At 60.7% G+C, this 24,371-nt stretch overlaps 1 protein-coding gene across 2 annotated transcripts; it reads left to right on the forward strand.

Moving 5' to 3' along the window:
• The first annotated feature begins 614 nt into the window (after positions 1 to 614).
• LOC125918255 (TRIO and F-actin-binding protein-like) lies at positions 615 to 18,783 on the forward strand. Of its 2 annotated transcripts, none has more exons than XM_049624273.1 (13): positions 615 to 2,144; positions 4,458 to 4,664; positions 4,792 to 4,881; positions 5,199 to 5,308; positions 6,803 to 7,322; positions 7,985 to 8,095; positions 12,868 to 13,015; positions 14,729 to 14,831; positions 15,374 to 15,533; positions 15,609 to 15,722; positions 16,252 to 16,338; positions 17,103 to 17,269; positions 18,057 to 18,783. In XM_049624273.1, exons 1-12 carry the CDS (start codon positions 2,118 to 2,120, stop codon positions 17,265 to 17,267), a joined length of 1,842 nt encoding a protein of 613 aa, XP_049480230.1. In that variant the 5' UTR covers positions 615 to 2,117; the 3' UTR covers positions 17,268 to 17,269; positions 18,057 to 18,783. The 2 variants fall into 2 exon arrangements, with proteins under 2 accessions (XP_049480230.1, XP_049480231.1); XM_049624274.1 differs by having other exon boundaries at positions 617 to 2,144; positions 4,596 to 4,664.
• The last annotated feature ends 5,588 nt before the right edge of the window (positions 18,784 to 24,371 follow it).

A 24,371-nucleotide genomic window follows, 5' to 3' on the forward strand; every position in this document is an offset into this window, starting at 1 on the left:
ACCCTGGACAGAGGTTCCCAGGTGACTGCAGGACCTGTCCCCCCCCCCGCCCCACTCCTGCCAGCAGGTTTAAAATCTCACACTGGCATCCTCCTCCCTCCAAGGTCACTGTGCCCATCTCGTACCTGACATGCTCGTAGTGTGTTTGTACCAGCTTCCAGAGGGTCACCGAGCTCCTCCACACGTAGCTCATTCAGCCCTCTCACAAAGCTTTGGGGACGGCAGGACCCCCCCCCCCCCCCCCCCTTCCCCCCGCCTCCTTTTGCTACATTAGGCAGCCAGGGCTCAGGGAGGGGAAGGTCACAGGGACCCCTCCTCCCCCCCCCTGCTTCCCAGGCACCCCTTGGGGTCCCAGCCTGTCATTCTAGCTGGGGAGCCCTTGCTCAGCTCTGGAAGCCTATGGCTGATCCCTCAGCCCTGGCCCAGTCTGAATGGCCCGGTGGTCTGCTCGTCCTTCCCAGGGGCTTTCCCCTGGACAGCAAGGCCAGCTCTGTGGGCCATCCCAGATAGCCTGACTTCTCAGAGCCAGGGGGTGAGGGTGGAGACTGCCCCCAAAGCACAGGAATTTCGATCAGGAAGGTAAAGGGGGGGGTGGGGGAGTGATATTTATTCAGCAGGTTTTTCCCGAGGCCTAGTCACCATGGGCCAGACCTTGGGGGTCACTGGAGGTCCCGGTCTGAAGGGAGGTTACCCAAGTGACTCGGTGGCCCCGAGTGTAGCTGCCAATCTTCAGTCTTCGCTTGGGACCACCCCGGGCAGCCTCTGGCACTCGTGGGGAACAGGGTGAGGAAGAATGAAGAGAGACAGGGCAAACACAGCCCCAGGGTTTCCCAGCTCTGAGCCGAGCCTGGGTCCCCTCCCTCAGACAGGTATGCAGGGAGGGGCTGCCCTGCAGGGGTGGGGCTGCTGACCTGCTGAGATCCAGGGGCCCTGGCTGCATGCACAGCCTGGGCTGTGGCTGGCTGTGGATGTCCAGGCCCCGGGGCCAAGCCCCTCTTAGGCCACTTCCTCCACCTGAGGAAGAGGAGAATGGGGAGGAAGGCGGGTCAGGGGAGGTGGCCAGGTCAGGTGGCTCCGGTTTCCAGCTGCTGTCTCTGCTGCCCACCCCACGGAGCCGAGCTGCAAGCTCCTTCCCAGGCAACCAGACACCTTGGCCTGGTGAGGCCGTGATGGCGGTACTGATAGGTGGGCTCAGGGCCATAGCGACAGGTGGCCACCTCCTCCCTGCCCGCAGCTTGGCCCGCCCTGCTCTCCCCCCTGCCAGCGGGCAGAAGCTGACACTCTGCTGAGGGACCAGGCCTTAGACACGAGAGAGAAGTCTGCCGGTGGGCAGGGAGGGTCAGGTGGCTGGCGCCCATCAGATGGGTGTGGCCAGAGAAACCACCCGGATGAGCATCTGTTTCATCTAGGTGGGGGTGGGAGGGGGTACCTAGCTCACAGGCCTCTGGAACATGCAGCGGCTGGGAGCCCCCCGACCCCGGGGCCGCGCCCCCCTGGGCAGCACCCGGCAGGTAGGGCTTGCCTCCACCGAAGTGCTATCTTCCTGGCCCTTCCGTAGATCTCTGACCCCACCCTGGGCCTGGCTCCATCTTTCAGAGTCTCCAGGGGACAAGGGAAGGGCAGGGCAGGGCTGGTTGGACCACAGGAGGGTCAGTGGGTTGGGGATGAGCGGGGGCTTTAAGGCATTTTCCTGGTGGGCCTCCTGGCCTTGTCGGTGAGAGCGACTGGACAGTTTGCTCAGCCCTGCTGGTTCAGGCTGTTCTCGGAGCCCTCTGGGGTCTCTCTCCTGCTCTTTCGTGAGGAAGTAGGCTGGCAGGAGGGGAGCCTGGCCACCTGTGGTAGATGTGCCAGTCACCCTGCCTGCCGTCTTGGCTCTCAGAGGTTGTCGGGGACAGGGGCCAAGGCTATCTCAGTGGTTGGGGAGCCTGCCCGGATTTGGGGGTTACCTGGGCCCTCAGCCCCCTCTCCTGGCTTTCCAGGACCTCAGCCTCGCAGGACTCAGGGGCAGGATGGGTACAACACTCCTTCCCCAGCCCCAGTTGGTTCTCCACCGGGCCTAACTTATGTGCCTCCTTATCTCTCCATAGCCTGATCTGCTCAACTTCAAGAAAGGATGGATGTCGATCTTGGACGAGCCTGGGGAGGTAGGAGGGCTGCAGTCAGAGGGGAGGGGTTGGCCTGTGCAGCTTCAGTGCCCCAGGGGGTCTTTGGGGGCAGCCCAGGAGTCTGAGCTGCTTCCGCAGCTTATCTCCGCCTCTAGAGAGCTTGGCCTCTGAGCGGAGGGGTGCAGGTGGGCTCAGAGTGGGCACCCTGAGGGAGGGCATTTCTCGTGCAGTCAGGGTGGGCCTTGGGCTGAGGGGGTGGAAAGCAGAGGCTGCTGTCATCTTGGCCCCCTGGGACAGTCTGCAGGCATACAGGGTGGCAGGGGTAGAGGCCTCCTAGCCCCTCACGCCCTACGCCCTATCCCCTCCTCTCACTGAGAGCCCCTGGGCCCTCTCCCCTCTTGATGACCCTGACTGGGTCTGAGGGTTTCACAGAGGTCCTCTGGCCTGAGACATTACAGATTCCCCCAAGACTCAGCCATGCGGGAGCCTCTCCCTCCCCATAGAAGTGGGTCTCAGAGCGCAGGCTCGGAAGTCTCACCCACCTGGGGCTCCCCTGGTTACGTCCTCTGTGAAGGACGTACGTGAAGTCTGTGAAGATGTTAAGTCCACGTCTATGAAACGGGCATATGGATAACGAGGATTCTTTCCAGGGTAGACAGCAGGGTCAGAGAGGTCGGGCCGTGTAGGGTCTCTGCCATAGCTCAGCTAATGACCCTTCCCTGTCTCTAACGTGTCCGTCCTTAGAACCAGCAGGGACAGCGGCCTGTCGCTGGCTCTGCCCTTTCAGCTGCCAGGCTGATGGAGTCTGGGAGCTGGAGCTGGCTCCCTGCCCGCTCAGCCTGGGAGGGGACGTCTCCCCACCCCTGTCCTGCATGCGCCCGTGGCTCGGGTCGGCACGCAGCCCGCATGCCGGGGAGGGCCCGGAGCCAAAGGGAATCTCATTGTGTTTCCTCCCCACATGTTTTATTCCCTCCAGCCCACAGCCTTCCGTTCCTGCTGCCTGCTCGCCAGTCCTCTGGTGGCTACGCTCCAGGCTCACACAAGGCCTGGCACCCTGCCAGTGACCCTTCCCAGCCTCCCCACCCAGGGTCTCTGGAGGGCAGAGATTACAGGCCCCACCCAGAGCTGGCCACTGCTCATCTTCTTTCACAGGGTTTTGGAATGTCCGAGCTGGAAGGGCCCCGGGAGTTCAGCCAGCCCAGCCCCTTGGTGCACGGACAGGGGACAGGCCCACAAAGCTTACTTCTCCTCTGGGCCTAGTCACCGCTTCGGTAGACCCAGGCCTAGAACTTGGGCTGCCTAAGGCCATAGAACTCCATCTAGCTCCTCAACTGTCATAGACTAGGGAGGGATAGACACTTCCGACCTTCTTATTAGCCTTCCTTCACAAGTGCCAAGAATGGAGCTCAGAGAGGCCGAGATACTTGACCAAAGACACACAGCTAGGGATAAAATCGTTGTAATCTAGGTCTCTTGGAGGCTCAACCCCTATTTCTTCGGGGAGGCCGTGTAGAAAGAAGTTGAAAGTGTCATCCCAGCACACCCCTGAAAACTTGCCATTTCTTGAGGAAAGAAGCCTAAATATTTGAAATAACAACGTGGATGGAGTTTAGTGATGTGGGGGAGCCCCCGGAGGGCTGAGGACTGGGTGATATGTGCTGACCCTGGTGGTGGGCGGACCTTGACTGGCATTCCAGTGAATGGCCAGAAGCCCAGAGGCGGGCTGAGCTTGGCACATTGAACATCAGGCTGTGGTGGCGCCCCTACCCTTCGCTGTGCGTCCTGCCAGCCCAGTGCCCGCCGGAGCAGAGAGCGGCACTGCAGAAAGGGGCCCAAATCATAAATGTGCAGATAACGCACTCACAAGCCGAACACGCGTGTAACCAGCAACCCGATCAAGAAACAGAATAGGACCAGTGCTCAGACACCTACCTCCCACCCCCCCCCCCCCCCCCCCCCCCCCCAGGCCACCTTCCAGTCTTACTCTGGGAGACTTGTCCTTGGTTACTGAGGGGGTCCAGAGGGCCATGGGGAAAACGACTCGCAAAGCTCTGCTCCCTGACTTGCTAGGTGAATGGCCTTACACAGGTCACAGCCCCTTCCTGGTCTGCCCTGGGGCGGGGGGGGGGGGGGTCGTGCACTTGTAGGAGCCTTGGTGATCTTGACGGAGAGGGTCCAGAGGGCTTTGTTGCTGTCAGCAAGTCAGAGAAGGGCTCCCAGGAGGACAGGGAAGGTGTGGTCACTGAGGAAAAGCCAACCCCTTTCACAGACGCTGCCCCTGGAAGGGCCAGGCTGCAAAATCTGGATTTTCTGACTCTTCTCTGACCCCCTCCCCCGCTGGCTCCCCAACAGGGCAGCTTAGGGGGCCGGGGCCCCCACGGTCGACCTGGCCAGACCCAGGACAGCTGTAGAGTGGTGCACGCACACACCCTTTCGTCCCACCCTCCCTGCCGCCCCGTCCCCTCGCTCACCGCCACGTCTCCTTCACAGTGGAAGAAGCATTGGTTTGTGCTGACAGATTCAAGCCTTAAGTACTACAGGGACTCCACCGCAGAGGAGGTGAGACAAAGTGGGGAGGCTCCCTGCCGCCATCAGGTGCTGGGGAGGGGGGTGTCCCCGGGAGGGGCTTGGGGGGCCTAGGTGGGGAAAGTGGAAATCGTGGACCGTCGTGGCCTTCCCGCGGCAGGCAGACGAGCTGGATGGCGAGATCGACCTGCGCTCCTGCACGGATGTCACCGAGTACGCGGTGCAGCGCAACTATGGCTTCCAGATCCACGTGAGACTCTGTGCGGGGGCGGGGGGGGGGGCCTGATCGGGGGTGATGGGCTTCCCTCGTTCACCTAGAGCCCCTGTCCTCAGAGCCAGTCAGAAGCTCTGCCGCCGGCACTTTGCGTGTCGGGGGAGACCCCTTACGGTGATGGGGCTGAATGTTGGGGAGACCTTGGAGCCAGCTGGCGGAGGGGAGCTCATCCCCAGGCGCAGGACCTCAGATGCCCTCCTGCGGGGGACGGGCCACCCTCCCTGGGGGTGCACGGTGGCGAGGGAGCGGTGGGGCTGGCCGTGTGGCAACCTGCCCGTGGGGTGGACTTGCAGACCAAGGATGCTGTCTACACCTTGTCGGCCATGACCTCGGGTATCCGGCGAAACTGGATCGAGGCTCTGAGGAAGACCGTGCGGCCAACCTCCGCCCCGGATGTCACCAAGTATGTGCCGAGCTGGAGCGGGACCTTGAGGGAGGCGCTTCCTCCCGCTTCCCTGAGTGGGGTTCTGGCACATGCCAGAGGGCCCCGCGGCTGTGCCTCCCGGGCCTCAGTTTCTCCATCAACAAAATGGAGAGAGGGCAGTGAGCGTTCTTGGCACCCCCCTGAAGATACTTTGAGGTTTGACTGCCATGCCTTTATATTCTGCGACAGCCTCAAAGGTGGGAAGGGGCTTTGACTCTTTGGAGAAGATGCCAGTGAGTCAAAGACACCCCCCTCCCTCCCCCCCGCCCCCCACCACTAGGTGGCTGATTGTCTATGCACCGTGGGAGCTGCGTCTAAGCCAGTTAGGCAGAGGGTGTCTGGATGGGGAGCTCTCACTCTCTGGAGGTGACTAGAGGGTAGGAGGGCTGAGTAAGCTGGTGGCAGAACCCGCACACAGTGTGAACCCTAGCCGCCTGTGCGGGGGGCGGGGAATTGCAGCTGTGGGACAGCAGGAGCAGAGTATTGTATCGGGAGGCCCCCGGCACGAGCCCCCCGACCTGGCCATACCTCGGCTATTCGGCGTCCGGCCAGTGACTTACTTGTCTGAGTTTTACATTCCGTATCTGTCACGCTGAGTGCGGCCCCTCCTTCACGTGAGGGATGTGCCCAGGAGCCCTCTGTAGACTCTGCAGGTCTACGCAGCCCGACCGTTACTTAGTCTGTAGTCTCAGCTGCTGTAACAAAGAAGCCCCGAACACAGTGGCATAAATAAGGGCGAGATTTCTTTCTCTCTCCAGAACAATCCAGAGGTGTGCCCTCCAGGCCTGGTGGGGCAGCTCCGTGGCCCACGACTCCCGCCTTTGGCTCTGTCCTCACGGAGTCCCAGCCAGGGGCCAGGCCAGGGCACGTTTGGTCCTGGAAAGGGTGCCGCCTCTCACAGCACTGGGCAGAATGTAGTCACGTGGCCCCACAGCTGCACGGGACGCCGGGAGGCGTAGTTTTTGCCTGGGCAAGTAACGGAAGAAGGGGCCGACTGCCGCCGTTCATGCTCTGTGCACCCAGAGGTCACTGTTCACCCCCTCAACCGTGACCGTGGGCATCTTCCCCTTTCCACTGTGAGCCTCTTGAACCCAGGACCCTGCCCCAAACCGCACCTTCGTAATAACACTTTGATCAGCCTTGGCAAAGGGCTCGCGGTCGCTTTAGGCACATTCACTTGCCTAGTGCTCACGCCCATCCTGTGAGGGGCACCGTTGTCCCATGTTACAGATGCGGTCACCGAGGGTCAAGGAGGGAAGCCAGCTCTCCTGGTCCCTCTGCTGCTAAGCGTTGGAGCTGGGATGGTTCCCAGGGTCCTTTAATGATGAATCTCTAGTTGTAACCTCTAGGTTGGGTTGCTTCCCCCACCGGGGTCTGTCCCCGGGCCCTGGCACAGGGGTGGCGCTCCAGAAGCGCAGGCTTGGGGGCTGAGCGTCACACATCCCTCCTGACGGGGCTCTGCTGGCACCCTAGGCTCTCGGACTGCAATAAGGAGAACACGCCGCACAGCACCCAGAAGGGCTCCCTGAAGGCGGGGGAGCAGCGGGTGGGCTCTGAGGTCATCGGTCGGGGCGGCCCGCGGAAGGCAGACGGGCAGCGGCAGTCCCTGGACTACGTGGAGCTCTCCCCGCTGACTCAGGGCTCCCCGCAGCGGGCCCGCACCCCGGCCCGCGCTCCCGACCGCCCGGCCAAGCAGGAGGAGCTGGAGCGGGACCTGGCGCAGCGCTCCGAGGAGCGTCGCAAGTGGTTTGAGGCCACGGACGGCAGGCCTGTGGAGACGCCGGCCGGCGAGGCGCCGCGCCGGGGCCCGGGGGCCCCCCTGACCGAGGACCAGCAGAGCCGCCTCAGTGAGGAGATTGAGAAGAAGTGGCAGGAGCTGGAGAAGCTGCCCCTGCGGGAGAACAAGCGGGTGCCTCTCACCGCCCTGCTCAACCAAAGCCGCGGGGAGCGCCGCGGGCCCCCGCGTGACAGCCACGAGGCGCTGGAGAAGGAGGTAGGCATCCCGGCCGGCCTCGGGGAGCCCCCTCGCCCCACCGGCGCCCCGCCTGTCCCTGCCGTCGCGCTGTGGCGTTTATCTTGCATTCCTAAAGTGACGGGAAGCTCACCCCTGATTCACCGTGTGGTGCCCCAGACTCCCGTGAACCAGACTCTTGCTTCCTGGACCTCGGTGTTTTCTCGTTTTGGGGTGTTTTTTTTTTTTTTTTTTTTTTTTCCTCCTTAGTTTTGTCCTCCGCAACCAAAGAGAAGGGGAGAGGAGGGAGAGAGCACTTATTAGGCATCTTCTGAATACCTCGTCCTAGGCCTCCTTTACCTACATTGGCTCATGTAACCCTCCCAAGCGGTCGCGTGGTCCCAGAGGGTAGACCTTGTCCTGATTGTCCTGGCGGGAAACTGAGGCTCAGACGTTTCCCTGCCGCCTGCAGGGGTAAATATCTGTGATCACAGTGTCCTGCTCCCAACCCCGTTTAGTCTTCTCTGGGACAGAGTTCTCCTGGGTCACTGACCTGGCCATCCAGGAAAGTGCTGGAATGTCCCCTTGGCCTGCATTTCGGCCGCAGGCCACCTCCCTTTCCCAGACCCAAAGCTCCTCACTGCCTGCCACCAGACCCTTGCCGGCTTCCAGGTTCCCGCTGACCTCGCCTCCTCCCCCTGTAGGTCCAGTGTCTCCGCGCCCAGCTGGAGGCATGGCGCCTTCAAGGAGAGGCCCCTCAGAGTGCACCCAGGCCCCAGGAGGACAGCCATATCCCCCCGGGCTACATCTCGCAGGTGAGGCCGGGGGGCTGTTTCGTGGGGGGCTCGGGGCAGGTTTCTGGTTGCCGTGGCTTCAGAGAACAGCTAACGTTCTGGGAGCGTAGCGGAACCCGTGCGAGGCATTTCATATGCGTCCTCGTATGTCACGTACCCAGCGGGTAGACGTGATCACTGTGCCCGTTTTACAGACAAGCCACTGAGCTATGAGAGGTTATGGGACTTGCCCGAGGTCAACTGAGCTGCAGATGTCAGAGGTGGGATTTGAGTTCGGTTCCGGCTGACTGCAGAGCCTGTGTGTGAGCCCCCATGTGACATTTTGCACGTGGACCCCTTCTCCCACACCACCCTGGGGAAGGAGGGCCAGTGGGGAATGGGATCCCCAACGGGCAGGCCCCCGGGGTCACTCCCTAAGCACAGAGAAATCCTGCCCGTGTTTACCAGGCCAAGGCCCGCGGGATGTGGGACCCTCCAGTGGCCCCCAGGGGACACTCCGTCTGCCTGGGACAGTGGTCTGGTAACCGTTTGACAGAAAAACCCATGTGTATGTAAACACATACACACTAACGTACGTTTCCCATAAATTTTACTGATCGAAAGGATGTGTAGGACACAGTGTACAAGTACAAAATATATAACTTTTATTGTGAATTCCACATATATAGCACATTGCCTTTTCTCGGAATTGACTGTGACTTTCATTGGTTTTTCCGAACGCTTGTATGCACAGCTAACTGACAAGCGAGTGTCGTTCTGCCGTGCGTGTCGGTTGACAGCTTGGTTTGTGTTCACGAGTAAAACAAAAAGACATCTGTCAAAACTCTAGTTGATCAACGTCACTTGCAGCTTCTTGGCCGAATTGGAGAATAGTTTCCTTTTGAGAATATTCCATTTAGAGTTATTTTCTCAGGTCCGTGTTCTAGTGACAATGTGATGGTCGTAGATGTGGCACGCTGGGAAGTTGAATCTGCATTGTTAGCGTTTTCTCATCCCTCGCTTAAGTCAGCAAAACACTAAATCAAGCCCTGACGTGCAATGCTCACCAATTTCCGTGGTGTAAATACTCCCACTGTGGCTGATGTCCCTGAACACCGAATCGGGAAGATACACGTGCACAGAATTATAGAGCGTTTCCACCATACAAGATACAGAAGATGTAAATAAACTCAAGAGCACAGGAACACCTGGCTGGCTCAGTCGGTGGAGCGCGGGACTCTTGACCTCGGGGTCTTGGGTTCGAGCCCCACGTTGGGTGTAGAGATTACTTAAAAATAAAATCTTTAAAAACAAAGAAAAAAAACCTCAAGAGCATAAACAATAATAAAATGCAGTGAAATAATTAGGAAGTGATGAATGAGTATCACCTTTGTTTTTAACGTAGTTGATTGTAAACGTATATACTTTAACTTTTAAAATGGCTGCGCTTAATCGTGTCACAGAATTGCAAAATATATGACCATCAGCTGTCGGCCGTCAGCCCGCCATTGCCTAAAGTAGAAAAGAGTGCTGGGATCCTAGGCTCTGTGTGGGCGGGGCCTTCTAGAAGCTCCAGGGTTGGAGGTCGATGTGCGGGGCTCTCAGGCAGGCTTCCGGGGGGGGGGCGGGCATTGAGCAGAGCACTGGTTTGGGGTGGGGGCACGGGCTGGGGCCAGAGGTGGAGGGCCGGTGGGTGTCTACAGTGGAGACCTCCAGCAAGCCAAGGAGTTGGGAGCTCATTCCGCAGACCTGAGGAGATTTGGGGTCTGACAATGACGTGGGGAAAGTGGTGTTGGGGTGGAGGGGGGCTTGGGAGGGCACAGGGCCAGCGTCAGGAGCTAGGACGGTGACCTAAGGAGAGAGGGCTGTAGGAGGGTGTGTGGAGAGGAGAGGTTAGGACTGGGTGACTGGGCCCAAAGCAGATAGAGGAGAGCCCCTAGGGGCCCTGAGTCTGGGCGGCTGTGCGAGGCCAGGGAGCCGTCTGGAGCTGAGTGGTGGGTGAAGCATTCAACTGAAGGGAGACCCGGACCAAGGGGAGTTAGGACCTGAGTAGGGGAGGGGGCGTGACTTTGGGGTCACCTGACATAGGGAGGGGTGTGATGAGGGAGGGACCAGTGTTGTTAAAGGCTCTCTAGAGGTCAGAGGACAGAGTGGGTGGGGCGTCTTCAGGCTGGGTGTGGCTTAACCCCACAGCCTGAGGCAGCTGGGACACCCTCAGAGACCCCCACCCAGAGGGCCTCAGACTGTACTTGGAGCCCTTCGACGCCCCAGGGGCTACCTTTCTGGGTGGGTCCATTCATAGCCAGGGGTATCCGAGCAGCCTCTTCGATTTTACTCTTAGAACCTGCATTAGATTTCCTTTGGGGAAAGATTTCTGTCCCTCAAGTGAAGTTCGAAAAGCACTGCTCTGACTTCTCAGCTTCTCAATGGGGAAACCGAGGCCCAGAGAGGCGGTGAGACCTTCAAGCGGGAGGCAGACCTGTGTCTGCATCCCAGGCTTCCTGGTCCCCGTGGGGCCATTGGACACCACAAAGGCTGTCGGTGTTTTCATCCTGTTAGGTTGGGATGGGAATGGTACAGACGGAATCGGGGGAGGTGAGAAGGGAATGATAAGGAAACAAGCCAAAGACGGGAGTGGAGGAGGGGCCCCAGATGTGGAGGGTGCCAGACCAGAGGAGCTGAGCTATCTGTGTCCCCTCGCCAGCCCAGGAGGAGGTGGCTGGGGATTCAGCAGACCCTGGAGAGCGGACGGCTGGGGAGAGATTCCCCAGCCTGGTATCTTCGTCCTGGAATCTTTTAGCTTGTGGGGCTTCCATAGACAGCAGCTGGGTGGGGGGGGGGGGGGGGGGGGTTTGGGGGCTCCCCCCCCGGGGGTTTTGGTGCCTCCTTTGCCCCCCTCCAGCCTAATGGGGGGGGGGGGGGGGGGGTTACAGGCATTTCTTCATCTACTTTGATCCCTGTCAGAGGTGGCTGCCGGCCTTCGGGAAGATATGTCAGAGAGAATAGCACTTGGCCTTCTAGGAGCCCCTCCTCCTGGTCTCGGTCCTGCCTCTGACCCCCTATTAACTGCCGGGTCCGCCTGCCTGATCTGGCCCTTTAAGAACATCAGTCCCCACCCCCTGTGCTGCTCCCATCTCTGTAGGTGGGTTTATCTTAGGGACCCTCATGAGTTGGCCTTATGGGTCTTTTATAGATGAGGACACTGAGGCTCAGAGTGGGGAAGGGGCTCGTTCAAGTTCACTCCGGTACAGCGAGGCTCTGGACCCAGTGTGTGGAACTCCAAAGCTATATTCTGTTGTTGTCACTGGAGGGACACGGAGGACACATGCAGAGGGACAGATGTTCCCTGCCCCCCACTCAGAACACCTGGACCCAGGAGGCCTGGCCCTTATAGCCCTCTGGTGTGGCTGCTGGACAGGTGGAGGTCGGTCCCCACCCACCGTGCCCTATGGTATCGGGTGGGGGGGGGGGGTGGAGTATACTGTCGCATCTGGCCCTCTGCTTCGATTTCTTCTTGGGGCTCTTGCCCTTCCCTTTTGAATGATCTTAAATTCAAATACATAAGAAATATGTTTACATTTTCGAAAATAATTCAAACAAATCAAAAGGTTAGAAATAAACACCTGAGCTCTCCTTCTCCTGCCTGCTCCCACCCCAGGGGTCACCTTGGTTACCTTTGAGCACATCCGTATAGTTTCCTGTTGCTCTTGAAAGAAATTTACCACAACCTTAAATAACCCAAAGTTACCATCTCAGGGTTTTGAAGGACGGTAGCCTAACGCAGATCTCGCTGGACTCCAGGTGGGGCCCATTTCCTCACCTTTCCCGGCGGCTTGTGGCCACCTGTGCTCCTTGGCTCCTGGCTCCTTCCCTCATCTTCAAAGCCTGCAACAGAGAGTCTGGTCCCCCTCGCTTCCCGCCATTGACTTTCCGTGGTCACTTCTCCCTCTCTGCCCTCCTGCCTCCTCTTTTGCAAGGCTCGATCCCATCCTTTATTTAAGGGCTCCCCCGTTAGGGACTCGGACCGTGTCCCGTTTTCATCTGTTTCACCCTCGTCCGCAGGTCTTTATACATGTGACTTTCTGCTAGGTCGAGGGATGGGGTTACTGAAAGTGTGGTGACGCCATCAACTGCCCTCGGCACACCCGTCACAGCTGACTCTCCCAAGCGGTGGGCATTAGCAGTCTTCTAAATACTTGCCAGTCTTCTCTGCAGGCCCTGTGTTGTGATGTCATCAATTTCAGTTCACTTACTCAGCACCTGCCCCATGTCAGGCCCTGGTCCAGACGCCGGGGACTCCGAGCTGGGTCAGGTCTTCCCTGTCTTGGGAGAACTTCTAGTCCAGCAGAAGCAGAGCCTTCGGAGGCAGGGGAGAGGCCGTCCAGAGGCAGAGCAGGGAGGACACTGAGCTGGGCTGCAGGCCAAAGTCAGTTATCCCGGAAGAGAAAGTAGCGGAAGAACGTTCCAGGCAGAGGGCTTAGCCTTAGCTAAAGCTCAGAGATGTGAACATGCCGTGACTGGTGTTCCCCATCTTCCTTGGTGGGGAAAGGCCCAGGCTGAGGCCACGAGGGTCGGACAGGGGAGCAGGGACTTGGCCCCACAGGATAGGAGCCTCAGAAGGGTTTGAAGCAGGAGAGTGACAGGGTGAGGTTTGTGGACCGGGGGAGCAGGCGCAGGTGCGGCCGGTGGCTCCCGGCTCCAGGGAGGCGAGGTGGAGAAGCCTGCCCCTGAGGCTCCCCGCCTCGGGCTGGGGAGGGGGCCCGTGTCCTGGGCAGTGGGGGCAGCCCCGGGACGTGCCGGCCTCCCGCCCGCAGGAGGCGTGCGAGCGCAGCCTGGCCGAGATGGAGTCCTCGCACCAGCAGGTGATGGAGGAGTTGCAGCGGCACCATGAGCGGGAGCTGCAGCGGCTGCAGCAGGAGAAGGAGTGGCTCCTGGCCGAGGAGACGGCGGCCACGGCCTCGGGTGAGAACCCTGCGCCCCACGAGCCTCCCAGCTGCGGCCCCTGGCTGAATCGGGGACAGCTTTCAATAAGGGGGGGGGGGGGCCCAAGGGGGGGTTGGGGAAACCGGGGGGGGGGGGGGTTGGAGCCCCTAGAACGGGCCTCTGCTCCTACTTGAGAAAGGGAAACCAAGGCAATAAAAGGTTCCCCCCCCCCCGCCCCTACTGTCCCCCTGGGTTGTGACTCCTCTCCCTCAGGGGCCTGCGGCCACTGGGGGGTTTCACCCCCAAGCCGTACACACGCACGGAGCCCCAACTCCGTGCTCAGGTGCGCGCTCTGTGCTGGGGTAGAGCCTGCTCAGCCACAGAAGTGCCATCTCCCCGGGTGAGAGGACCGGACCCTGGGCAGAGCGGGAGGAAAGGCGTGAGCCTTTGCCAAGCCCCGTTCTGGGGAACGCGAGCACCCTTGGCCCTTGCAGTGCCTGATCGAGGGCCCCCCATTTAACAGATGAATAGACGGGCACAGAGAGGTTGGTGACTTGTCCAGATGGCAGAGCCGGGGATGGAGCTCAGAGCACCCTGATTGCAAAGCCGTGCCCTGAACCCCACCCCCTGCCCTCCCAAGCCGGAAACAGGAATGCCCGAGACGTTGGACAGCTCCCTCCCTCCCTGTGTTCACTGCGCACCTGCTGTGTAGGTCTGGTACATCCTAAGCACTTCGGAGCGGTTTGCAGAGTGATAGGAAAGGACGAGAGAAGTCACGTGATCCAGAACTTTCCCACCTGTCAGCGCTATGCCACGTGCTTCACACCCCCGGCGGCCCCGTTGGCCCCTCATCGCAAACAGCCTGGGGCCAGTGTGTTTTGCATTTTAGGAAGATAACTTAGTACATCAGTTAGATATCCTTCCCAGCAGAGTTTGGACTCTCCCCTGGAATCTAGCACTAAGGTTTTTACAGTGAAATTTCTCAGAGTCATGCTGAACGTGGGCTGAGAATGACCGCAAGTGGCCCTGCGTCTGTTCGGGTCAGGGATTGCCACCAAAAGAGTTATGAAAAGCTCTCAGTGTTCAGAGCCTTCGGATTTGAGAATTATGGATAAGATTATGGGTGAGGGCTCATTTAATCCTCCCAATAACCCTGCGTGAGTGTGGAAACACTTGGTCCTTGGTTGCTCACAGCCCGAAAAATAAGCCAACGGGAGCATTTACTGGGCATTTACTTTGGACCAAGCATTGCTCTAAATGCTCTACATGCATCTTCCAATAACCCACGAGAGAAGGTGCTATTGGTAACCCTGTTTTCCAACAAGGGACTGGAGGCAAAGAGTGGTTAAGTGCCCTGCGTAAAGTTGCATAGATTTGTACCAGCTGCGGCCCCTGCACTCCTGACCGCCGGGCTGGGCAAGGGAGCTGGGCCTTGTTAAAGAACCCTCCAGGCTCTGCAGGGATGGCGGGCTGTGTGGGGCCTCACCCGGACATGACCAACAAGACGTACCAGTGGTCAGATGCTGAGGCGTCTCCCCAGCACTGTCCCGTCAGACAGGGATTGTCACCCTCCCTTGATAGATGGGCTCAGAGAGGTCTAGCAACTTACCCAAAGCCCCTCAGCTCCTGATATAGCCTGGTCCAGTGTTCTTTGCTCCTGCCTGCATGGTATCTGTGGGGCCTTGGAGGAGGTGGAGCTTACTGTTGCTGACCCCTCCCCAAGATCCCCCCATGCCTCTGCCCTGCCTCCAGCCATCGAAGCCATGAAGAAGGCCTACCAGGAGGAGCTGAGCCGGGAACTGAGCAAGACACGGAGTCTCCAACAGGGTCCAGATGGCCTTCGCAAGCAGCACCAGTAAGCTGGCATCCGGACCCTGGGGTCTGTGGGCTGGGCCTCGTTCTGAGCTAAGGGCCTAGCTGCCCACCTTGGTGTTTATGAGGCAGGAACCTATGCCGAGGCCCCTCGGCAGAGGACACATCATTTTGCCCCCAGCTGAGACTCCCGATCAGCCACCTGGCACAGGGAACAGAAACGGTGGGGCCTCAGCCAGACCCCCGTGCCAGTCCACGGAGATAGCTCTTCAGACCCCTTCTTCAGCCTCCCCCTCCTCTTCCGGTTAGTGTCCCCTAGAGCTGGGATGCAGTACCACCCTCGGCCAGTAGGTGTCCCTCCTGGCCACGGAGCACAGTTCTGGGATGTTAGGACCTGGGAGGCCTTTGAGGCTTAACTCAGCCCCTCATACGGGAGGCACCTGCGGCCCAGAGAGGCTGTCACCAGGTCACACCCCCACAGTGGACTGAAGGCAAAACTAGGGCGGGAACCCGGAGTCTGGAGCTGCTTTGAGTCTGTCTTGCCCCGAGTCCCATGCCGTCCTTGCCGTCCTCCGCCCCGCACAGGTCGGACGTGGCGGCGCTGAAGCGGGAGCTGCAGGTGCTGTCCGAGCAGTACTCGCAGAAGTGCCTGGAGATCGGGGCCCTGACGCGGCAGGCCGAGGAGCGTGAGCACACGCTACGGCGCTGCCAGCAGGAGGGCCAGGAGCTGCTGCGCCACAACCAGGTGAGCCTGGCCCGGGATGGGGGGCTCCGGGGCCGGCGGTCCATCGTCCCTGCGCTGACCGTCCCTGCCCCCCAGGAGCTGCACGCCCGCCTGTCAGAGGAGATCGACCGGCTGCGCGGCTTCATTGCCTCGCAGGGCACCAGCGACGGCTGTGGACGCAGCAGCGAGCGGAGCTCCTGTGAGCTGGAGGTGAGCGCCCACCCCTGTGCCGGGCAGCCTGGCTGGTTCTTGGCCCCGACAGGCCGGCTGTGCCCTGCGGCAGGGAGTGGCATCGCTTCGCGCGGGGCTGGGCCCCAGGGAGGAGAGCCCTACAGCCAGAGTCCAGCCCTCCCATTCGGGTCCTGCCCCCTCCAGTATCTCCTCTGTAGAATGAGGCTGGCACCCCCCTTACCGGGAGAGGCTGGAGTGAGAAAACGTGTGTGATCCTAGGATCACCCTCGTGTTTTATTTTATTGTACGAAAATTTATATATGGCTCTACTCTGTCTGGAGCTTCTGTAAGTCCTTCATATCTGTTAACTTCTTGAATCTTCGAACCAGCAAGGAGAAATCAGAGAGGGCTTCCTGGAGGAGCCTGCCCATGGGGTGCGGTGGGTCTTGGTGCAGGTTGGGGGTTGCATCTTAGGGGCCTGAGGCAGAGAGAGCCAGGCTGCAGGGTGCCGTGGGCCGGGGTGGCCCTGGCCTTTGGCCCTGGGTCAGCCTGGCGCCCATGACCCCAGGTGCTGCTGCGGGTGAAGGAGAACGAGCTCCAGTACCTGAAGAAGGAGGTGCAGTGCCTCCGGGATGAGCTACAGATGCTGCAGAAGGTAGGGCCTGACTGGGGGCCGCTGGGGAGGGAGCCTCTGGACCCACCTGTGAGCGCCTGCTCTGTGCCAGGCACTCTCCTTGCCTCCTCATGTCACGGCTCTCCTCGGGCCTCTCCCGAGGACAAGGTGTCCTTGTCCCTATTTGGAGACAAAGAAACAGGCTAAGAGAGGATAAGTGACTTGGCCACGGCCACACTTGCTTTTATTTATTCGGCAAATTTTTACTGAGCATCTACTGTGTGCCGGGCACCGTGCTAGGCGCTGGAGAGACAGCTGTGAACAGAAAAGACCCAAGTCCCTGCGGGGTGGAGCATGCGTCCCAGTGAGGAAGCTGCGTGGCTGGCAGTGGGGAAGGGCCCGGATTTGGGTCCAGGGTTGTGAGCCTGGCCTGCCTGGTGCCACGTCCCTAAGTCTTTGACATCCTCTGTGAGCATGTGTGAGTCAGACTCATGGAAAGGGCCCAAGGCTTGGGCCAGGCCGACCTGGTTCACATCCTGGCCGCTCACTGCCGAGTGGCCTTTGCCTCCCTGAACCTCGGCTCCCGTCTCGAGAGGTGAAAATGATCCTGGAGGCTCACTGGGCCGTGCTGGGAGGGTGTACTCAGGGCTAGGGGTTGCCGAGGGGGCGCCCCAAGGGACAGGGCCGTAGGGCTGTGCAGGGGCCTGGCTGCTCTGTGCCGGCAGAGAGCGCCGTGGGCCTGGGCCATGTAGGCGGGCCAGGTCGGGGAGGCTTCGTGGCCTCACGGCCCCTCCACGCCCTCCCAGGACAAGGAGCGCTTCGCTTCGGGAAAGTACCAGGATGTGTACGTAGAGCTGAACCACATCAAGACACGCTCGGAACGGGAGATCGAGCAGCTGAAGGAGCACCTGCGCCTTGCCATGGCTGCGCTGCGGGAGAAGGAGTCGATGCGCAACAGCCTGGCCGAGTAAAGGTAGGTGCCGAGGGGCGGGCACGGCCGAGCGGGGGCGGGGCCAAGTCGGGCACTGGGCCTGGAGGTGCGAGCCCAAGGCTCATCCACCCCCGACTCACCGTGCCAGCGGGCCCAGGGCGCTTCCTTCTCGTGGCCTCTGTTCCCCTTTCTAGAATGGGGACAGCCACACCCGCAGCCTCATCAGCCCGCGGCCCTCCTCCCCGCTGCTGGCTCAGCTGCGTCGGCCGCGGTGGCAGGTGCCGGGCGCTGGCCCCACCTTCAGGCCTGGCAGCGTGACGCGCATCCCTCACCGGCCACAGCGCTCCTTCCACCGAGCTCCACACCTCCGACATCACGGATGGAGCCTGGCCCCCGACTTAGTCTTACGGCCATCTCTGACTTACCAGGCTTCGGCTCTACCTGGAGCTGCTGCTTTCCCTTTCTTTTTTTTTTTTTTTTTTTAATTAAAAAAGTTTTTTTTTAGTGTGTATTTATTTTTGAGAGCGAGACAGAGTGCAAGCAGCAGAAGGGCAGACAGAGGGGGACACAGAATCTGAAGCGGGCTCCAGGCTCCGAGCCGTCAGCACGGAGCCCGACGCGGGGCTCGAACCCGCGAACCGCGAGATCGTGACCCGAGCCGAAGTCGGACGGTCAACCGACTGAGCCACCCAGGCACCCTTGGAGCTGCTTCTTTCTGACCAGTCCTTGTGGACTTCCCGAGACGCGCAGGAAAGGCCACCCTGTGGGCCAGGCCCAGCGCCGCCCTTGCCTGGCCTAAGCCTGCCGCTCCCCGACTCTTGTCTTCCAGGTCCTGGTGGCCGAGCCCCGCAGCAGACGCCCCCAGACTGAGGGGACCAGTCAGTCGCCCTCCTTCCTGCCGGATGGAAGTCAGAAGCCAAGCTTTCTCCCCGCCCGCTGTGGGCCGCACGTGCACTCGTCCCCACCACACACACGCACACAGGTGCACACACACACGCGCGCGCACACACACACACACACACACACACACACACTCTGCGTATCTGAGCGCGCCCCTCGCACTGGGTCTTACCTTTTGCACCTTCTTCAGGATTTTATATGTGAAGAGATTTTTATATAGATTTTTTTTCCTTCCCCCCCCCCAACACTTTATACTTTGAAAAAACCAATTCCTGGACGCTGGCTCCCCCTCTGTCTCCAGCCACGGGGGGCTCAGGCTTCTGGGCCCGTGGCCCTGCCCCAGGGGGTGAGGGGGGGGGGGTCCAGCAGGGGCGCAGCAGCGGCCACGGCAGCGTTGACTCTGGTGGGAGAGGCAGGGAGCCAGCCAGCCACCCTCTTCCTACCCTACCTCCCACTAACTACTTCCTGCCCCGAGGGGACCCACACCTTGGGACTCTGGACAGAGGGACAGATGGGCAGAGGGAGCCGGCAGCTCCCTAAGGCTTCACCTCCTCCTCTGAGGGGGTGCTGGGCACGGAACCACTGGAGCCGCCCCATGAAGGCGTTTCTCTTCTGCTCCATGAGCCTTCTTAACTTAATAAAATATTCCCGCGGCTCTGGCGTCTAGGATGGCTGGGGCAGGGCGGGTTATGGAGGTCGGGGCTTCACCACCCTCCCCACCCCCCTCACCCCCCACTGGCACTCCTTCCTGAAGGGCGGCCTGGGAGCTCTGAGGGCAGAGTTGAGAATCTAGTTCCTCCATCAGGGCCACGGCTTTGCAGCGCCAAGTGGGGTTTGCAGACCAGCCGCCGCAGCCGCGTCACCAGGGAGCCGGTTAGAAACTCCCGAGTCCGGGCCCCGCCCCTGCCTATTGAGTCAGAATCCGCCCTGTGACACGGACCCCCGGCGATTCATGTGCACCTCAAAGCCTGGGACGCCCTGGAGTGGGCACTATAGGTCTAGGCCTTGGAAAGACGAGGGGAGCTGAGGCTCTGACCTGGGGCCAGCCACATCCCCTCTCTAAGCCTTAGTTCGCTTTCCTGTCAAATGGTTGCCTTTCAGCCTCGGTCCTCTATTGAGGCTGTGCCCAGAGGTCACGTCCAGCCCTGGGCAAGGTGGGGGCGGGTGGTGGACGCGGCCACCCCAGGCCCACCAGGCTGGAGGCCTCATCCCAGCCGGCCAGCTGTGCGGCTCCCAAACCCTGGTCCCGGTTGCCAGCCACTTCGAGCCCAGCCCGGCTGTCCCATCTGCAGGGCTATAGCTAAGGTGGGAGGGCAGGTGAGCTGGCCTCACCCCCCACGGCCTTCGCCATCAATCTGGGCCGGGCACCGGGGGAGGTGAACAAGGACTGACCCTGCCCCCACCGAGGGCACAAAAACAGGTTGGGTCCCGGAGGTCGTGGGCACCCAGAGGGGACCCCGACCCAGCCTGCGGATCGGAGAGGGCTTTTGAAGGTGGCTTTGAACTATGTCTTTTCCAGATGGAAAAAGCAGGAAGGGCATTCCAAGTGAGGGAACGGCATGAGCAAATGCCCTGTGAACATCCCTGGTGTGTCCAGGGCAAGACCCACAGGGGAGCAACCATGTGGGTTGTGGGGAAGATGTCCCATTCCCTGGCCAGTGATGGGTTTAGGAACGATGTGATCCCATTCCCTGGCCCGGGAGGTAATTCCAGCCAGTGAGTTGCCGGGGGGCGAAGACTTGAGTGGGGGTGGAGGGCTGGAGGGGGTCATCTGGGAGGTGTTCCTTGCTCTTAAGAAAAGGGTACAAGAAAGGGAGGGCCTCTCTCTCCCCGCCTTCAGATGGTGTTGGGTCAAGTCCCCATGTTGCCACGACTTTGCCTCATCGATATGCTAAAAACGGCCGAGTAGAAAGAAGGAAGAACCGGGACCCCCGAGCCATCAAATCGTCCAGCCTCGGCACTCACCATACTCTGTTGCCTCCCACCAGCCCCCCTGACATCCCTCCACTCCGTCCTCTGCCTCCAGGACCGCCTTAGCCCCCCCCCCCCCCCCCCCCCCCCCCCATCTAGCACCTGGGCCATGGCAACATCCTTCTCGGTGCCTGCCTCCCACCCACCCCCTCCTCGGCCTCCAGGACAAGGTGGACAATCGGGCCAACGTGGGAAAAGTGCTCCACCTCTGAATGAACGAGTAGATTGTGGTCCATTCATACGTTAGCATACTACACGGCGGTAAGAAAAGAATTAATGCTACACGCAAAAACTTGGGTGAATCTTCCAGACAAGGTTGAGTGAGACAGCCAGACACAAAAGAAGACCTGCGGTACGACTCCGTTTATGTGAAGTTCAAGGCAGAACTTCACTATGGTGACGGTCATCCGCACAGTGGGTGCCTCTGGGCCGGGGACGGACATGGGCTAGCAGTGATCACGAGGGAACTTTCTGGGGTGCTGGCAATGTTGGAGATCTTGACCTGGGTAGTGGCCACGTGGGTGTAAACACATGTAAAAATGTACCACGCCGTGCACTTGGTGATTTGTGCATTTGTGTGAATCGTGTCCCCCCAAAAAACCCCCAAAAACAAAAAACCTAGGGTTCCAGCAGGTGCCTGGGTGAGCTGCCCTGGGGAAAACCCAGTAACCTGTCACACGGGGGAATTTGGCCAAAACCACGTGATGTGGCTGCAAGGTCCGGCCTCAGGCAGCCGGGGATGTGCTATGGAAAAGAGCACAGGCTGGGGTATCATACCTGCCCAGGTACCATCTACAAACTTCTTACGACTGAGGCTCGAAAGTGCTGTGGTGTCGCTTCCATCACATCGGGCAAAAACAGGTCACGGGGCCAGCCCAGATTCAAGAGGAGGGGACAACACCAGGGCATGAATGCTGGGCACCATCTTCCTTCCCCACTCCTGCCGAGAACTCTGTGGAGTTGTGTCCCTCCGCCCAGCCCTCCGATGTTGGAGTTCCCCAGAGTCTGTCCCCAGCTCTCCTGCCACCGTCCACCTGTTCTCCTTGAGTGCTCATCGTTGGCTCTTGGCCGTCTCCAGCCCAGACCTTTCTCAGGGACGCCAGACCTGAGCAGCCTCAGTCTCGAGGCCACTGCCAAGGCCCTGTCTTCCCTCCAATCTGTGGCTCTTCAGTTAGCTACTGGGAGCCACAATCAGCACAGAGGATGCAGCAAACCCAGGCTGAGAGGTCAGGGGAGGCTTCTTGGAGGAGGCCGTGCTGGTGCTGAGCGGGAACTAGCTAGGCTAGGAGGGTGGAGAGCATATTGCAGGTCGGGTGAACATCATGTTCAAAGGCACGTAGGAACGTAAAGCCCATTCTGGGACAGGGCAGCTGGGTTTGGCTAGAGGCAGGCACGGAGGGATCCGAAATGAGCCCAGAGGGTCAGGCTGGAGCTAGATTCCGATCTGCGTAGATGGTGGGGACCATGGATCCAAGCTGTCACTTCATTCTTAACCCGGTGGGGAGCCACAAGGGAGTTTTAGGCGGGCAGTGCCCTGGCTCAAGGACAGCTGCCTGGGTGGAGACCGGGGTGTGGGTGTCCTCAGCTCGTGGAGGGTAGGGAAGGCCGAGGGTTGGCTGGGGGAGGGGGGGTGGGAGGTACGTAGCCTGGGGCAAAACGTAGGCCGGAACTTTCACAGCAGCCAGAGAAACTCGGGAATGCTTCCAGAAGGGAGTGGCCAACAGGGGCTCGAAATAAAGGCCCACAAAGAGGCCACCGACTTTTGTCAGGCCACAGAAGGTGGGAAGCTGTGTGGGGTACGGGGTGCTCTCAGGGAGGACAGAGTTCTGTCACTTCCTTGACAGCCACGAGGCTCCCTTTATTAGACCTCCAATCACCCGGCCCCACCACGTTCGGGGCCTTGGGACCCTCACCCACTCTCTCAGTGGGCCACCCTGCGGCCGCTCTGGTGGGGCAATGTCACCCCCACAGTGCCCCCCCCCCCCAGGATGCGCTACCCCTGCAGACCCTCCCCCTCCCCCATCCTCCCTTTTCTCCCTTCTCCCCTGCTCTGAGCCCGGATGCCCCTCCCTCAGCCTGCACACACCTGCGGAAGGCACACCCGGGGAGGGGGGGGGGAAGCACGTCCCCGTCCACGGGCCGCCAGCCTCCATCACCTCCTCGCTCCTAGCTCTGCCATGCGCGGCCGTGCCTCGGTTTCCCCGCCTGCACGGAAGTATCGTGAAGCACCAAAATGAGCCAATCCACGTAAAAGGCCGAGAAGAGTGGCAGGGCCTAGCGGCGTCATGCAAGCATCGGCTGGTGCTGTCCCTGTGACGGTTGCCACCGTTCCTGGGGGTCACGGGGACCCCCTGAGACAACAGGAGTGAGACGTACAGCCCGGGGCCCGGAGCACAGGGCGCGTTTCGGAAACCGCAGCCGTTGTTGCGCGGTCTGCAGTCAGAAGTCAGCTGGACGCCCCCGCCCCCCGCCCGCCCCAGGAGGTCTGGTTCAACTTGGCCCAAACCCCAGTTCCAAGGCCCGCGAGCATCCAGACCTCTTCCTTCCATTTTGCCCGGTTCCCACCTGTCACTTCCCTCTCTCTCAGGGCAGGACGTGTTGCCAGGTCCGAGGCCAGACCCTTCAGTGCAAAAAATAGTCTCGGGGAGTGTCCCGTCGAGGAGCTCACGACGTCTCGCCTCTCGCACCATCACCACCGCTGGCGGGTGGGGGGGGGGGCACCCGGCAGCCTGGGGGGAGTCCGGCCTGGCCAGCGGGTAGCGACCCTTCCTCCCCACTGCGTCCCGCCCTTGGATGCGGCGGTTTATCCTTGTTCATTCTCCCCTCCTCCCGTCCCCAGACGCCTAGCTCTTCCCCTCCCGTCCGATCTGCGCCCCATCGGCCTGGACTTTTTCTTTTTTTTCCTAACATCCATTTATTTTAGGGAGAGCAAGACAGAGCACGAGCAGGGGAGGGGCAGAGAGACAGGGGAGACCCAGAATCCAAAGCGGGCTCCAGGCTCCGAGCTGTCAGCCCAGAGCCCGACGCGGGGCTCAAATGCACGGACCATGAGATCACGACCCGAACCCAAGTCACCCAGGCGCCCCCTTTTTTTTTTTAATGTTTATTTATTTGTGAGCGAGAGAGCTGGGGAGGGGCAGAGAGAGAGGGAGGCAAAGGATCCGAGGCAGAGCTCCGCGCTGTTAGCGCGGAGTTCGAGGCGGGGCTCGAACCCACGGAGTGTGAGATCATGACCTGGACCAAAGTCAGAGGCTTAACCAGAGGAGCCACCGAGGCGCCCCACCAGCGTGGGCTTTCTGAAACAGAGCTGGCGGTCGTTTCCCTTCACGAAGCCCTGCCCAGTCCCCTCAGGTCTTGGCACACGAGCCCCTCCGCCTGCCCCTTTGGACTCCCTGGGCCCCAGGCTTCCCCAGGAAGCCCCCTGCCGCCCCCGAGGGGGACCAGCCATGTCCTTGACTGCCTTCCCTGCTCTCTTCCACACCTACCCGCCCACTCCCTGCCTCTCCCCTGGTAGAGCCGGGACTTGGATCAGTCATCATCTGCCACCTCCGGGAAGCCCTCCCAGATACCCCAGTTGGGGCTGACTGACGGCTCTGGCTTCCACAGCTCCTCCACTGGACGTGTTCTTTCCACATGGCTCTCCCAGACTGTGAGACCAGCTCTGGTCCTCTTCCGCCTCCCCAGGGCCCAGCCCAGAGCACACGGAGCCTCCGCCGGATGCGCGTGTGTTGACTGACTGACTGAGCGGCAGACCAGAAGCGGGCGACTACCCAGCCGGGCACCCTCTAGGCAGGGCACAGCCACGGCCTCGGCCTCGCCGGCGCACCGGATGGCAACGGGCCGGGTCTCCTCGCAAACCGACCGGGGCGCCTGGCAGCCGGCCCGAGGGGCTGGGAGCGGACGGCAGCTTCTGGCACCTCGCAGGGCCCGGGGTGGAGCTCTGAGTCACCCTTGTCACCCCAGCGTCCCATCTGGACTTTATGAGGGCCCTGCAGGCTCGGAGGCCAAGGCGGGGAGGGGCGGCCGGCTTTGACCGAGCTCCCGCCGCGAGCAAACATTCTGGACGGCATCCCTGTTAAGGCTCACAACAACCCTTTGAAGTAAGCACCTGCTGCTGTCCCCATTTTCCAGAGGAAACTGAGGTTCAAAAGGGGGACGTGACTCACCCGGGTCAATAATTCAGAGGCTCACATCTCGGCCCATCTGTCTCCAGCGCCGCCTCCCCTCTACCTGTCGCAGCGTCTGCCTTTGGTCGGCCCGGTGAGGCAGGGGC

Source organism: Panthera uncia, unplaced genomic scaffold (genome assembly GCF_023721935.1).
Source record: "Panthera uncia isolate 11264 unplaced genomic scaffold, Puncia_PCG_1.0 HiC_scaffold_598, whole genome shotgun sequence".
NCBI lineage: Eukaryota > Metazoa > Chordata > Mammalia > Carnivora > Felidae > Panthera > Panthera uncia.